Source organism: Bufo gargarizans, chromosome 9, assembly GCF_014858855.1.
Source record: "Bufo gargarizans isolate SCDJY-AF-19 chromosome 9, ASM1485885v1, whole genome shotgun sequence".
Classification (NCBI taxonomy): Eukaryota; Metazoa; Chordata; class Amphibia; order Anura; family Bufonidae; genus Bufo; species Bufo gargarizans.
In genome coordinates this window covers 96,614,288-96,631,718 of record NC_058088.1, presented here as the reverse complement: position 1 = coordinate 96,631,718, position 17,431 = coordinate 96,614,288, and the positions used below count along the sequence as shown (strand labels likewise).

Below are 17,431 nucleotides of genomic sequence, written 5' to 3'. Positions count from 1 at the left end.
AATGGTTAATATGTATGCAAAACTGCTGAATACCGCCACACAAGATACTGTATAAGAAGCTTTACTGTCATGTTTGCATCCCATGAGCACTTAAGAGGTCTTAAAGGGCAACTATCACTGATACAGTAGACGGATCTATTTTGCGAATTGAAGAAAATGCCATGAGAATGTAGAATATAGGGATCACCTCTTCTAGAGTATTTATAGTCTGCGTTCTCATAATATGGGTTCAATCCAGAAAGTATACACCGCTACATTTTAAATACACTGCTCAACATTGTGGTAGAGAGACCTCATCAGTGCTATCAGGATGGCACTGTTAAAACTAACAATATTAAAATACCATCTTTTGTCACATTTAAAGGCAGTTGGATATGTTTCTTCATATTTACATATACAGAGATCTGATCTAGAAAATTGTTACAATAAACCATTTTATGCTTTAAAAACAGGCAGTCTTTGGTGACGCAAAGGCAAAGAGTGTCTTTTGTTTGTTTGTTACCTCCTGCCTACTTCACTCTGTCTTATGAAGTGAATATTGTTGGCACTATCAGAAAGTTCAAGATACTGATCCACTGAATTAACAAAATATCCGTCATAGCCTTGGACCTTCCCAGTACTTAAAAGTTGTTGTTTCTCAGCTTCTGTCCACATTCTTATGCCTTCCTCTCCTTCCTGAAGTCTCTTCTGTTCCTTAGTCCAAGCCTGGGCCACAGCTCTCTGCCTTGCTAATTCTATAACATGATCCTTCTCTTCATCGATGGTTGTTCCATAGCGAACGTTAAAACACAAGGTGCCATGTTGAAGCTGTATGTCAGCAAACCGTCTAGTTCTTCCATTGACCATTGATGTCATCTGTGACACAGTGACATTGACTCCATTTTCTAGAATACGACCACTACCACTGTTTCCAATAACAGTAAGATCTTCTTCCAAGGAGCCCAACTTAATGAAGGAGTGCGTATCCCGACCATCAATGGTAAAATGCAAATTTTCCAAGTAGTGGGCATTATTCAAGATGGCAGCAATACGGCGACTGTCTTCGTTCGCTACTCCAATTACATCAGCTGTTACAATTCCATCTTTGATGGCAAACTTTATCCCTTTTCCAAATAAAGATGGTACAGCTGAAAATCTTGGATATTTTATGTTTCTATGACATTTTTCATCATTATGTTTTGGAGCCATAGGAAGCTGATCTAAAGAAATGAAGTTTCTCAACTGTTTCTGAAGCTCACACTGTATCCCAAGAATTGTCTAAAAATATAAATAATGTGCATTAGTTCACTCAGAATATCTTTTTATCACTCAATATCTACTTTATTCAAATATTACTTCTGTTTCAGTAAATAGGTCAGAACAATTCCTTCAACAGAGGATTAATAATAATTTTTTACTTTACTAATGTTTTACCTTTTTTTATTCCCCAGCATGCATTTCAGAGATGTAAAGCAAAAAAGAAACCAAACAGAAAAATCTGAAGAATGACTACAAGAACTGGTGATTTCCTCTATCTGCACAGCGAACATGAATTTGGTAATGTGGTATATTAGTGGTAAATACAATGTGAGAAGGATGCTTCAAGAATTTAAAAGTGGTTATAAGAAAAATACCAACCTTCCCAGGATCCCACTCCTGGGTTTTCGTTTGTAGTTGTAGTAGTTCATATGTTGACTCAAAGCCTTTTGCCTCTGGTTTGGGAAACCCAGGAAGTACATTGTGGAGTTGAAAACCAAAAAGCTCCAGCCAACTTCCGATATCTAGACAGAGTAGACAATATACATAAACTCACAATAATAATATAGAAAGCATGGGCCCTATCTAATTCCTAATAACCCACTTCGGTCAGTTGTGTCCAGTAAATGATGACTCAATGCTTTTTATACAGTTGTTGGGAGCGAGATCTCATGTGGTCCCATACCAAAACTTTGTATGGGTCCACATGCCCTTAGTTTCAATCACTCCCATGCAATGCAAAATGCAAAGCCCCAGATTTCTGAGGAATGTATGTTTTTTCTGGAAGAAAATTTTAATTAACAAATTGTAATAAAAAAGACACACATGGTCATAAGTGAAACAGAGGCTTCATAAATATGGTACTCAGTCTGACCACCATATGTCTCAATGTATTCACACCAGACAATTGGCATAAATATGTTAATAAATCTCCCGTTTTCTTCTGTTACAAAGCTGGCTGCCTATAGCCACCACTAAGGGGAGCTCAGTCCATCCGAATTTATGTAGTTACAATTGACTGATTTAGAAGCTGTAATAATCTGTTAGCTCTCCCTAGTGGTGGCTGCATGAAAATGCAGTGCTTTTACACCAGGAAGAGAAAGAAGATGAAGTTCAGCTCTGGGTCCTCCTTCCCCTGACCCCATAGCAGTCGGCTGCTTCCATTGAAGGTACACTATTAACCCTAATGATACAGTAATGCATACAGTGCCTTGTACATGAATAGTTTTCAACAGTCAAATTACTTCAATTGTTACAGCATATGTATGAAATGACTACATTCTTCCTATGTTGCACCTCTTATGTTTTTGCTGTGCTAAGGGCATGTTCACATCTCCGGTTATCTGATCTGGCAGGAAACACAATTTACAAGATCCAGCATTGCCATATTTTACAATTCACTGCTGGATCCCCATTATTAGGATCCAGAGGTGATCTTGCAGCATTCCGATATAAATGCTGGATTTCAGATGGACAAATGCCGCTTAAAGCTGCATTTTTTGTCCAACTGACAGCCAGAATTTAGGCAGCAACAGGCTACTGGAAGAGCTGGATTTAGAAATGCAACTGTGAACATATTCCTATCATAATTCTTAAATCAGTGAATAATATAGCAAAATTAGATTTTCACACATTTTCTGACTAGACCTCTATTCTACCCTCCTGCAGTTATCATTTTACACCTAGTGTAGTTCATGCCTTTCCTTGTTCAGATCACAGATAGGAAATTTGTTCATCCTTATAGATTATACCTGTGGCATATATATGTGCCTTCAGGGATGGGAATAAGTGTCTGATCGGTGGGGATCCAACTGCTGGAGCTCCCGCCTCTCACAAGAATCCCTCAGACAAGTTCCCTTTAACCAATTATTAATCCTTTCGTGTTACTAAATTGCATTGGAGTTCATCATATGACTCAAAATTAAAATATTTTACAGTGTATAATTTTAGCGTCTGTATGCAGAGCATACCACCTCTATACACAAGTCTTACTCTCTGGGATGAAAGATAAAACAAATTGTTGTACCTGTAGTATACTGTGCCACATCCTGGGTCTTGCCAACTGGATAGTTATTTTCAAATGAGTACAGGTTAAATGGCCTTGGGTCAGTATTTAATCTATTCCAAATCTGATGGTTGGGTGTGGTCCATCGTCCAGCCACAACATCATAATCTCTTTGTCCAAGGTGTACAAGTTTAGTCAGAGAGTCATACAGTCCTCCATAGAATCCAGTTATGATTTCAAAGTCTGGATTGGTGTCTTCGTAGATGTCGCCATAAGGTGTGTAGAGAATTTCCTTTATAACTTGGCCTCTACTGCTAAATACAGCTAGAGGTGTCCCTGTATTGTCACATGCTACATAATACTCCTCTCCACTGCTCAATTCCATGGCAATTAGATGTCCTTGGAGATCATAATAGAGTGAAGTTATTTCTGAACTGCTATGATTGTACAAATGAGTGACTCTTATTGGATTAGCTAGATCTGCATAGAAGAACTGCAGATGAGATCCAGTACTCGATTTGCTTGCAACGCGCCTACCAAGCCCATCATATCGGTAGTGTACATTCCAACCTGCAACCTTGTTATATGCCTTGCTCAAAAGACCATTAGAATTGTACTCAAATATATCATTGCCCCTTTGTCTGAGGAACCCATCTTCATCCATTCTATACTGAATCTCTCCAAGTCGGGTGATCCGGTCTCCAATGTCATATCTCAGTGGGATCAAGCGAACACTATTACGATGGCTAAGCAGGTTTATGTTTCCATTCAGATCATAACTGTACCTCCACTGAAGTTTGTCGTTAACATATACAGCCTGAAGTTGACCATCAGGATCATACTCATAGGAATATCTTGTTAAATTCGCGTCCACGCCCACTCTTATTCCACACATGATCATTCGACCCATATTATCATACTGTATTGTCATCCAATAAGAAATAGCCTTTAGAATCTCATATTGCACCTCAATAACTTGCCCACTAGAGCTAAATATTTTAGTATGTTTCATCATAGAAGTTGTAATGACTTGATTTAGATCATAATTGATGACGCTGAATTTTCCAAACTGTTCAGTTCTCCCAGACACATCGACATAACGGTATAAGTCTATAGGAAGAGGATTTTCATTTATCATTGCTTGCATGCTGGTCACTCGGAAGTTGTTATAGCTGTAGTCAAACCTTGCATTCACAAGACCTTCTTCACTGAATCTGAAGATCTGTCGTCCAATAAGAGGTCCTGTTAACAAGATTTGGATAGGTTAATACTGAAATTCCCTATTTTGGATACATATAAAATTAATTACTGTATATACTCATTTATATGCTCATCCATGTGGAAGGCACTCTCTACCAGTTTGGCTATGAATCCATCCTTGCAGATCACTTAAACCAATTCATGCTGATTGTCTTCCCTGAGGCAGATGGGATCTTCCAGCAAGACAATGCAACATGTCACACTGCTAGAAATGGGCGACATTGGTACTTTCAAGTACTACCCTGGCCCCTTAATTTCCCAGACTTGAACCCAACTGAGCATCTGTGGTACCATCTTGATCATCATGTTTGCTCTATGGATCCTCCCTCACCCACCCTTTACAATTGTTGGGATGCACTGCAGTCAGCTTGGCTCCAGATACCTGTGACAACCTACCAGGACCTTATTGAGTCACTCCAAGCCCGTCTAGCTGCTGTCCGTGCTGCACACGATAGTTACTATGGATATTAGCAGGTGGTCATAATAATGTGTTTATGAATAATTATATAACCATAGCATTGTTCTCTGACAGAATAGATACTATCTGCAGTAGATGAACTATACAATATATCAGTTATCACTACCAAGATATATTTGATGTTATTACAATATTGCATACCTGTTTGTCTATATCTAATAGTACAAACAAATCCCTCATGCATTAGATGAATTGTTTTAATGGCTCCCGAAGACTCTTCATAGGTGAATGTAACCTGGGTAGTGTCATACAGAATTTCAGACAGCCTTGTTTGCTTTGTGTATTTATAAAAGACTCTACGTCCCGTTCCAAGATGTAATGTCTGCAGTAGACGTCCAGCTCCACTGTAATCCTGTATAAAAGAGCCAATGTTGTCTGGAGGGTTGTATATGTTGCGGTAATATCCAACAGAGAGCATTGTCTGAAGACTATGGCGGACCATATTCGGCATAGTTACTGAAGCAAGGTAATCCGAATGATCATATTCAAAGATGTAACGTCGCTGGCTGTGCAAAAAGATGCTTATAGACTGAAATGAAAGAGAATAAATGAAGTCACGTTATTACATGTATCACACAATATCCACATTATGATAGGTTCTATGAGTCCCTGTTTTTTAGATTCATGGAGGCCTCCTAGTCTCAGATCTTATTAAGCCATCAAGCCAATTTGATACTACAGATTTAATTAGTTTTCTGACATCATTAAACCAGAACTCCAAGAACTTCTTCTTTTTTTTTTTACCCTGTTTTAAATTACACGAGGCAAAATATAGTGTAGGTAATGATTATATCAGACCCTTTATTGCAAAATTATGAGCCCCGATCAGGTCTGCCATTACATTAGATGACCCACACTCTGACTACCTGAATCCTAAAGCGCTCCTGAGGTGACCAGAAGTTGGTCTGTCTCCGTGTGAACCTCTGAGACTCAGATTGATCATTACCTAGGTTTGGATAGAGAGACTGAGTTCTGGTCCACACAGAAGACGTTTTTGGATTTGGGTAGTCAAAATGTGGGTCTCCTGATGCAATGGCATCCCCAAACGGAGGTCATAATTCTGCAATAAAATGACCAGTATAGTGATTCTTTGCATTGCTTTTTACCTGATGTAGTTTACAAACGGGAGCAAAGAAAAAAAATTAAATTCCAAGAGTGCCTAAGAAGTGAAGGCTCACAAAAATCTCTTATTTTAGAGTACATACTTTTTTTTTGCAATCTTGATTTTTTTCATGTTAATCTGACTTCAAGATGATAGCCCAATGAGCATTTCTTAAGTGACACGTGTCACAGACACTCCCCTGTGATGGAGAGACATGCACTCCATCTCAATCTGTTGTGTGGGATTGTTTTCTCCAACACTAAGGAAGCCCATTATTCCTACTCAATCCCAAAGCAAACTAAGGGCGACCATATACCATAGCTGTAGGCCAAACGATTGTTCAGCCGACAGGTATCTCTCTCGACTCCCTTCTGACTCCTCCATACATGTATGGCTCAGCTGAATTCAATGAGGAGAAAGGAAAAAGTCACTGCCAGACACTTCTGGAGACGACATCTCCAGGGAGTACAAAAGGATCGGGCATTAGACTGTCTGCTGAACCTGATGCTCTCTGCACGTTCGGACCTTAGGCTGTAATGACTCCTCAGTCTTTTATTTCCCTCTACTGCAAGGCTGTAGTATGACATCTTAAAGAGAGGATGCAGCTACATGATGAGGTATTAGAGAGAACAGTCTGTGTGATGTGGAGCTTGATGGTAGTTTTTAGTGGTAGAACCTGACTACAGGGGAGACTGTTTGTAGTCAGGATCCACTAGTTAACCGCTGAAATCTGTACAATGGTAACAAATAAGCCCAGCAGTGACATATGATAGGGTAGGTTCTCACACAGCACATCTGTTGCAGAAATGTCTCCATCTGCCCCATTCATTTGAATGATGCTTACAGAAATCCATGCACATGCTGCAGAAACAGTTTAATTCGGATACATAAAATAGATTTCTCAGTCAAAGAAATTTCTGTGACAAATATGCTGGATGTAAATACCCTAAGGAGGGGAAATATTAAATTAGGGCATATTACAAAGTGCCATATTTTTTACGTTTTATAGCGCACAGCCCTTACGAGTAAAGGTATACTTGCCCTTTAAAGGACTTATTGATTATCTTGATATGGCCTCCACTTATTGCTAAATCACTATGTTATTACTGTAGAACATATCTGAAATAAGGCACATTGGCATTTTTTAGTGAATAGATTGCTGCTGAAGAGATATTTTAACAGTAAGACTTATAAAACTAATGACATCTGTTTCTTTTCAAATGCTCTAAAAGTACTCTGATCAATTGACTATTTAAGAGAATTATATGTAAACGGGAGCAACCTACTATTCAGTCATAAAAGGCAGCGGGAATGCATTGTGGTGATATCCTTTCATTTCTCTCTGTTTTCTATTGTGCTACTGGCTTTAATGATCCTTCTTCTTCAATAAAAGAATAAATAAGCCTTCAATCAGTTTATTGTTGAAGCATTGTCTCTCTCCCCACACAGTTTCTTCTCACCATTTATTAGCTTTTATAGAAAAGGCTTGGGATGTTTTAAGCATTTACTTACCTTTTCCTCATATGTGTAACTCCATATTTTACCATTGGCCCAGATTCTGGATACCATCTTTCCATTTTGATCGTATTCTATTTTCTCAGTCCATGTTCCTCTTTGAATGGAGGTAACAAGCCCACTTGGAGAGTATGTGATGTTGACTTCTTGGTACTTGCTGCTTGGTGACCACAAGATGGGATGTCCAGTTTTATCATAGAGAATTCGAAGAGTGAATTTCCGATGGTCATCATAGATTTTTCCGGTTCTGGTGATGTGATCAAAATCAATCGATAATAGGTTTCGGTTGTGAGCCTAAAATGTAAGCACAAATGGCTTATGAAAAACAAACCCCTAAGGTACAACTGATATCTTAAATGTGATCAGGGCATGTTCTTGCCATCCGCTCTGTAGAGTCTTCCTGATCACATGTACTTAGTGTATATAGGTAAGTGTAAGAATGAGTTGTGCTTTTCTCCCATTGAACAGATGATTTGGATAACAATTTTCAGCACTCACATTGCCTGCAGAAAGCATAGATGCTACATAGGTAGCCACTATGACAGCTCTACAGCTACAGCCGTCTTTAAAAAGCCTTAGGCTTCATACACACAGGTGTATTATGAGTTGTATATGGCACTTATAGACCTTTTATGAGATCAGATGTTAACTTCATGTCTCAGAATTCACACAGATATGGATTTATAGTCTCATACACTATGTAATTCTCCATTGGATGCTGTATTACAGAGGTAATCGCCACTAGAAACATTGCTCTATATGGTGGCATGCTGAGTGCATATTACTCTATAGCCAGTGGCATACTTATCGTGGAGGTATATGGGGCCTGGTGGAGGGGACCCGAGTGATGAATTCCCTCTCCTTCCTCTACACAGATCCACATCATTTTCCTTCAGCCACCACTAGAGGGAGCTCAGTGTTATTTCAATAGTAACTGTGTAAATTCCTATGCACTGAGCTTCCTCCAGTAAATTTTATCATTTACTGAAAGGAATCTACAGCGTAGATTAATCAATGTATTTATGCCAGTTACCTGGTACATACATTGAAAAATATGGTGTTCAGAATGAGTACCATATTTATGCAGCACGCGATCTACTTTTTGTAGAAGTTGGGTAAAGTGGGTTCGGCGAAGCATGATTTTTTCATTTTTTTCCCACTTAAAGGGGTTGTCCCACAACATATATTCTACAGGTTTCAAACAAGCACCTGGTTCTAAATACTTTTGTAATTGCATGTAATTAAACATTTAGCATAGCCACTGAGTTATTCAATAAAATGTATCTGTATAGCGGCACCTGCTGTTATTTTTTTAAAAATTATTTCTTTGACCTGCTCGCTGAAATGGCCGCACATGCTCAGTATAATCCTTCAACTGCCTCCTGAGTTGTGATAGGAAGAGCATGAACATGCCTCCATAGAACCAGCAGAACAGACACTCCCCTTGAGCTGCCAGCTTGATATAAATGTAGCAGAGCAATGAATGGGGAGATCTCTGTACCCATGTAAGGTACAAGCTTTGGATCTAGCTTTGTTAGAAAGAGGTTGGCATGTACCCTATGGTCTGATTTTCATTTTTAACAGTATTAATGGGATAACCCCTTTAATAAAAAAAATATAAATTCATCAGAAATTTAAGGGGCGCTGGGGGAAGATGCTAAGTTTTGCTATGGGGCCCTATAAGATCTGTGTATGCCCCTGTCTGGCGCAGACATCCACATGGCATAAGACTCTGTTTTGCAGGACCTACTGTTATAATATAAGTTGGCAGCAATAAGATTTCCTAATGTTCAGCTATGGAAACTGTCAAGCAATTAATGCAGTATTTATAGTACCATTTATTTTAAGTATAATCTATTATGGAGTATAATGATATTTTGATGACAATAATTATAATATAATTACTGGTTCTAATTGTTGTCACTGCTGGATTATTCCCTGCCACTGCGTTCCTGTTATACCACTTTAAGTACAGTTTACTTGCTATAAATATACTGCAGACAAATACGTGCAGAACAAATGCACTTTCATTCCTTACAGGATGGATATAAGACATTAATATTCTCAAGTTCTGCTGACTGAACTATATAAAAATGACTCCTATAATTGGCTCCAGTCAGCAGTCTGTGTATTACTGTGCTGTTATAATTACTATTATTTTGAAACCCCATTAATTCCAGTGTGCCGTACATATGAAAATGGTTTACATAACGAATATCATACACAAACAAGTGCAAACAGCAATCGGAGTCACAGGTACAGAAGGAGAAAGAACTCTGCTGAGATGGTAACGTAGTGAGTAGTGACATCTGGGTCCTCATATGTTGCTAGCTTATTCTGAAGAGGTGGGTTTTCAGGTTTGAAAGTTTGGATGGTGGGGGCACAGTCTGATTTTCTGGGTCCAGAGTATGGAGGTTGCACATGAAACATCTTAGAAACATTTGCGTTAGGAGCAGAGTAGAGGAGAGCAAAGAAGGAAGTCTTCGGAAGACAGGGGACTATGCGTGGGGATTAGGTCAAAGATATGATTCCCAGAAAACAATGAAAGAGTCCTATGGATAATTCACAAGGAGCGCTGCAACATCTAAAGAGATTGGTCAGTTCTCAGGAAAAACAAAAAACAAAAAAAACTTTAATCCTTAGGATACAGGAGGTTTTTTCATTTTTGCGTTTTAATTTTTCTTTCCTATCTTCCTTGAGCCATAACTTTTTTATTTTTCCGTTCACATAGCTATATGAGGGCTTATTTTTTGAAGGACAAGTTGTAATTTCTAATGCCACCATTTAATATGGCATATAATGTAGTGGGAAGCGGGAAAAAATTGGAAATTGGAAAAAAACGCAATTCCTCTACCGTCTTACAAGTTTCGTTCCCACGGCATTCCATTTGCAGCAAAACTGACCTGTGCTCTTTATTCTCTGGGTCAGTACAATTACAACTATACCACAAATGTATAGGTTTTTATGTATAGGTTTTTATGTCTAAGGCCCCTTTCACATGGGCGAGTTTTCCGTGCGGGTGCGATGCGTGCGGTGAACGTATTGCACCCGCACTGAATCCTGACCCATTCATTTCTATGGGGCTGTGCACATGAGCGGTGATTTTCACGCATCACTTGTGCGTTGAGTGAAAATCGCAGCATGTTCTATATTGTCCGATTTTCACGCGACGCAGGCCCCATAGAAGTGAATGGGAAGCGTGAAAATCGCATAGCATCCGCAAGCAAGTACGGATGCAGTGCAATTTTCACGCACGGTTGCTAGGAGATGATCCTTGTGTCTACTCTGCTGAACAGGACCTGGGGTGAGCATTAAATAGAGGTTAAGGACCTTTGATGACGTCACTCCGGTCATCACATGGTCTTTTACCATGGTGAATCACCATGGTAAAAGATCTTGTGACGTACCATGTGATGACCGGAGTGACGTCATCAAAGGTCCTTAACCTCTATTTAATGCTCACCCCAGGTCCTGTTCAGCATAGTAGACACAAGGAGATGCCGGGCTTCGCGATCAAGTGGACTAAGGTGAGTTAAAATTTTTTTTTATTTTTTTTTAACCCCTCTAGCGCTGTTTTACTATGCATTCTGTATTCAGAATGCTATTATTTTCCCTTATAACCATGTTATAAGGGAAAATAATACAATCTTCAGAACATCAATCCCAAGCCGGAACTTCTGTGAAGAAGTTCGGGTTTGGGTACCAAACATGCGCAATTTTTCTCACGCGAGTGCAACGCATGACAATGTTTTGCACTCGCGCAGAAAAATTGCGCATTTTCCCGCAACGCACACGCCTCTTATCCGGGTCAAAAATATGACGCCCATGTGAAAGAGGCCTAAATAGTGTAAAAATAAATTGGAACTTTTGAGAGAAGAAAAATCCATATCGGAGGGCATCGGAGCATGAAATGGTTGTATCATTAGTCTTGGCCCAAACAATATCTTTCAGAGATACCACTTTCGTGAGCCAGATTTGCCAGAAGAATCTATTGTGAAACTCAAGGGCGGCACCAGAGAGAAATTTGTGATTTTATATGCATTGTGTGATTTTAATCTGGTCTTTGTAATAAAACCTGCAGTGTGCGTCTGTGTGTCATAGTGGTGCCTCACTATTGCTGCTTGCCCTCTTGTTTCTTTGCTGTAGGGATTATCGGAGGTCAAGCTGGAAGAAAACTGAATTTCATGTGGTTACCGTTATACCAAATTTATAAAGTTGCATTATATTTTACTACTTAAAAAATTCGAACTCTTGCAAAAAAATTGTTTCTTTGCATCACCATATTCTGGCACCCATAACTTAATTAACATTTCTGTCTACAGAGGTGTTTGATGGTATGTTTTTTGTGGGACAAGCTATAGTTTCTATTGGTACCTATTGGTACCAACTTTTTGATTACTTTTTATACAATGTTTTTTTTTTTGGGGGGGGAATCTGACCCAAAAAATAGCTAATTGGCCATTTTTTGTGTTATGCCGTTCACTGCACATGCTAAATAGTTTAGCATGATTTGAGTTTTTTTTAAATTATTAGAATTTTAACATTCTTGTGTTTGTTGTTTATGATTAAAATTTGTATTCATTTTTTAATTTTACTTACTTTGAGTTCTCTCAGGGGACTTTAGCCTGAGTAGTCTATTATTGCAGTCTATAGTATTTTTACCGGCTGCCTATTAACCTCTATTGACTGCGGTATCTGAGTAGTTAAATAAATGTGATCAGAGTTATCTCCAGTCCCGGTCATTGTGGCTGGGTGTCAGCTGTATTAGTTGCATGGAGCAGGCTTGGCTTGTGAGCCTACGCCATTTACAACTCCCGCACCTTGAGTGCTGTGGTTATTACTGTTCTAAGATGGCCTAATTAGGGATTAGCTGGATTGTATGTTTGTGCAGGTCATGCAGTATAGGTGTAATGGTCCAACGGGTGTGGACCCGTTGTGCCACTTACCGGTTTGGCTTTGGGCCAAACCTGGGAGCGGAATCTAAGTGTTCCCCTGGTCTTCACCCTTTATCCCACTCCAAGATGCGGAAGCTGGCCTTAGCTGCAGGAGAGACACAGAGTGGTCCCGGTTAAGTGGCAGAGATGAATTAGATATGGCGGAAGCTCTGTGGCTTTGCTATTATACTTGGTCAGGCGATGCTGTCACGGTGGTAAGACTGATGTGGCTGGAGTATTCTGGCCCGGCTCCCTGCTCATCCTTACAGCACCACGTGCAGTAGCCGGGCCAAAATACTCCAGCCACATCAGTCTTACCACCGTGACAGCATCACCTGACCAAGTATAATAGCAAAGCCACAGCGCTTCAGCCATATCTAATTCATCTCTGGCAAAGAATTGTACTACATTATCAGTAAAAGCGACCGAGGAGCATTAATCTAACAGCAAACATCCAGCTGCACCTGCAGCTACAGCACACCAGACAAGATAAAGGGGTCATGCACACCCCGAAACGCGATCTCTCTCAATAAACCTGTATTTTCCAACCCGGTTGTGATTTGCGCCTCACGTCCACCAGCTTGCCAGACCACAAAAGTCGTGACGGGCACCGTCATTATTTCTAGTAATCAACCAGTGGCGACTTGGCCCTCGCCCTAGGTTATTTTGGACACGGCAGCGCCAACCTTATACCTAGTTCATCCAGCGGACCTTCATCATGGTTGCACCCAATTCGGTGCAACCTAAACAGGTGAGCATCACATATTTACCTTAATTTGAAGGACGCTGATTCAGCTTTACTTATTTACCCTATGAGGGCCTTTCTCATCCTGTGGCCACATATTTGTGTGCAGTTTGACTGAGGTACATAGCAGGATGCGCTGCACGCTGGTGGCTGCCAACTGCCATTGTTACAATAGGCATATTCCTTTCAACATGTTTTATATACTGATCAGCCAATAACAGGTGATATGAACATTGAGTGTCTCAATTCAGTTGCGCCTAGAAGTGGGATATTTTAGTCAGTATGGGAGTTATTGGTTTTTGAAGTTTAAGGGGGAAATGGAAGTTTAAATGGGGGATTTATCAAGCTCGGTACTCCAGAATTCTGTCATCAAGTAGTCACAAAATAGGGCTTTTGGGACTTTTGAGGTCACTTTAAACCACTTGCTCAAGTTTTGAGTAGGTGAAAAAATGAGGGTGGTTAATTATACGCCTATTTACAGTGGTCACTAAGGGGCGTTAGGCAGCTCAGCCTAAGAACTGCATGGTTCTCCAATGCCAAGGAGATTGAGGGCTTGGCTCTCACGTGACAGCTGTGTTCCTGCTCTAATGCCCGCAGCATCTAAGTGGTTAAAAGGCCCGGATCTGCACTTCTGCTGGTCCAGGCCATTTAGCCACTTAGATGCCATGGGTATTGGTATGTAAACTGTTACAAAGAGAGTGGACTCCCTCTGTTTTTCAATAAATGAGATCACAGGTGTCAATGTCTGTGTAAGCAGGCCGAGGCCTACTGAAGGCCCCTGGCATGTCTCCAGCATATCCTAGCAGGCTACGCCTCTTTGGGGCAGCCTGCTGGTGAATGTCAGTATAGCACTGACAGTAAAATACATTGCTATACATGAACAGTGCAATGTATTTTAGAAGGGATGAAAAGATCACCTATTATAGTCTCCTTATTAACCATTTAAAAAAAAGTTTTATCAAATAAAAAATGGAAAGTAGTGCAAAAACAAAATCCCCTTCACATGTTTAGTATCTACACAATATGAGAATTCACCACCAAACAAATGGAATAAAAAAAATATCAAAAAGCGTTATGTACCCCAAAACATTTTCTTCTTTTTAAAAGTAGTAGAATGTAAAAAAAACTCAAGTACACACTTGTAGTCAGCTCACCTTACTTCTTAGGCTACTTTCACACTAGCGTTCGTCGGTCCGCTCGTGAGCTCCGTTTGAAGGAGCTCACGAGCGGACCCGAACGCAGCCGTCCAGCCCTGATGCAGTCTGAATGGAGCGGATCCGCTCAGACTGCATCAGTCTGGCGGCGTTCAGCCTCCGCTCCGCTCGCCTCCGCACGGACAGGCGGACAGCTGAACGCTGCTTGCAGCGTTCGGGTGTCCGCCTGGCCGTGCGGAGGCGTGCGGATCCGTGCGGATCCGTCCAGACTTACAATGTAAGTCAATGGGGACGGATCCGTTTGAAGATGCCACAATATGGCTCAATCTTCAGGCGGATCCGTCCCCCATTGACTTTACATTGAAAGTCTGGACGGATCCGTACGAGGCTATTTTCACACTTAGCTGTTATATGCTAAAAATAATGCAGACGGATCCGTTCTGAACGGAGCCTCCGTCTGCATTATTATGATCGGATCCATTCAGAACGGATCCGATCGAACGCTAGTGTGAAAGTAGCCTTAATTGTAGTCCTCTGTGTACGGAAAATTGCTGAAAAGCTTCAAAAATGGAGAAAGGAATATCTATCACTCCTGTCAGCGGTCTAAAATTTATTCAGTAGATAAAACAGACCTGAATCGCATCCACTGCGCTGTACGCAGGATATCAGCCATATCCAAGAAAATATAAAGATGCTTTTATTGGATACAAACTTGTCAACGCGTTTCAAAGGCAGAATGGCCCTCTTCATCAGGACAGTTTTTGAAAAAAACTATCAAAAACTGTCCTGACGAAAAGGGCCATCCTGCCACTGAAACGCATTGACAAGTTTGCATCCAATAAAAGCATCTTTACATTATCTTGCATTTGGTTGATATCCTGCGTACAGCGCTGTGGATGCGATTCAGGTCTGTTTTATCTACTGGAATCCTTCTCCCATCTCTTTTAGCAGTGCAGATATCAAATTGTGGCAGCTGTGCGGGATCCCAGGTTGCTGGTCAGGTATCTAAACCAGCGAGGAGTACTACAGTAGTTGTGACTCCTCACAACTCAATACGGTAAGCAGAACATAGCTTTACACCTAATCTGATCATCAAACGACACCACGCATGTGGCACTATCTCCTGTCACTGTTTATTTTATATAAAATCTTCTATACTTTATTTCAAAACATATAATCATCTTGATGGAAAGTTATATGTTCTAAAGCCTTTTTTGGGGTATATTAGTGGAAAAAAGTGCTATTAGTTGTTCAACGGTAAGGTTATATGTTCTGAAGCCTTTTTTGGGGTGTATTAGTGTAAAAAAAAAAGGCTTATTAGCCTTTGTGCGTTGAAGTGACAAAATAACAACCTTTTTGGGATGTATTAGTGGGAAAAAAGTGGTATTTGCTGTTCAGCGGTGCAGTTATATGTTCTGAAGCCTTTTGTGGGGTCTATTAGTAGGAAAAAAGTATTAGCTCTTCAGCGTTGCAGTTATATGTTCTGAAGCCTTTTTTCGGGTGTATTAGTGGTAAAAAAGGGCTTATTTGCTGTTTAACAGTGCAGTTATATGTTCTAAAGCCTTTTGTGGGGTGTATTAGTGGGAAAAAAAGGTGCTATTAGCTGTTAAGTGATGCAGTTATATGTTGTGAAGGTTTTTTTGGGGGGTTTTAGTGAAAAAATGGCTTATTTGCCATTCAACAGTGCAGTTTTATATTCCAAAGCCTTTTTTGTGGTGCATTAGTGGAAAAAAAGGCATGTTAACCGTTGTGTGGTGAAGTGAGGATATTACAGCCTTTTTTGGGGTGTATTAGTAGAAAACAAAAGTGTTATTAGCCGTTCAGCGGTGCAGTTATATGTTCTGAAGAATTTTTTGGGTGTATTTGTGGAAAAAAAAGGCTTATTAGCCTTTTTGCTGTGAAGTGACAAAATGACAGCCTTTTTTGGGGTGTATTAGTGGGAAAAAAGGGGTATTAGCTGTTCAGCGGTGCAGTTATATGTTCTAAAGTCTTTTTTGGGGTGTATTAGTGGAAGGAAAAAAAAAGGTATTATTTGCAATTCAGCGGTGCAGTTATATGCTTTAAAGCCTTTTTGGGGGTGTATAAGTGGAAAAAAAGTCTTGTTAGCCATTGTGCGGTGAAGTGAGAAATTGACAGTCGTTTTTGGGGTGTATTAGTGGGGAAAAAAAGTGTTATTAGCCGTTCAGCAAACTTCATTCAAGGAAAATATTATGCTCATGATAATCCCCCCCCCCCCCTTTGTGTTGAAAGTAGAAAAAATGATCAAGCATAAGAATCTTGTAAATCAGTGAATCTGACAATTGTGATGGATAGAGTCTGGACAACTGGGTCAGAGTATCTGTACAATGGCAGTTCTTCTGGTTGGAGGCAATAGTCAGTAGTACCTACCAAATGTAGCCCAAGGAAATACAATCAATGCACTGACAGGGTTATGGGCACCTATAGCTCATTGATTTATGTGGGCAGTGAGGACTAGACCATCTGGCCTGGTCCCACAGAAAAGCTACTGTGCCACAATTTCTGAAAATGCTATGATAAAGAGTTGTCAGCGCTCACAGTGCCCCACAACGTGCTAAGGATTGGGCTGCACATACAATATACATAGTACACAACATTCTGTTAGTGTTATGGCTAATTATTGCATTTGTATATGACATTTGTCTATGGCGACACGCACACAATCATATGCAGCATGCATCTGTAATACAGACCCAGTCTATGGGGTTGTACTGCATATTTTTTTTTTTACAATAATTAATTAGGGTTTATTTCTCTCACTAAGGGTACAACCACACAGGTTTCTTGATGCAGTTTTGGAAGCCAATATTAGGAGTGGATTCAGGGGTGTAGCTATAGGGGGTGCAGAGGTAGCAGTCGCTATTGGACCCTTGTCAAGTTACACCTCTGGCTGGAGGGAAGGGGTTAGGTCAAGAATTTTTAATTTTTGCCTCAGGCAGCACGAGGGCTAGATGCTTCCATGCCCCTGGCCGCAAAGCACAGAG

At 40.3% G+C, this 17,431-nt stretch overlaps 1 protein-coding gene across 3 annotated transcripts in view; it reads right to left on the bottom strand.

Moving 5' to 3' along the window:
* Positions 1 to 498: 498 nt before the first annotated feature.
* TENM1 (teneurin transmembrane protein 1) overlaps positions 499 to 17,431 on the bottom strand; it is a 766,344-nt gene continuing 749,411 nt past the window's right edge. For all 3 annotated transcript variants that reach the window (XM_044305876.1, XM_044305878.1, XM_044305877.1), the window contains 5 exons: positions 7,594 to 7,890; positions 5,121 to 5,508; positions 3,263 to 4,483; positions 1,618 to 1,760; positions 499 to 1,257 (listed from right to left, as the gene is read on the bottom strand). In XM_044305876.1, coding sequence (XP_044161811.1) covers positions 499 to 1,257; positions 1,618 to 1,760; positions 3,263 to 4,483; positions 5,121 to 5,508; positions 7,594 to 7,890 — 2,808 coding nt within the window. The remainder of the gene's footprint in view (positions 1,258 to 1,617; positions 1,761 to 3,262; positions 4,484 to 5,120; positions 5,509 to 7,593; positions 7,891 to 17,431) is intronic.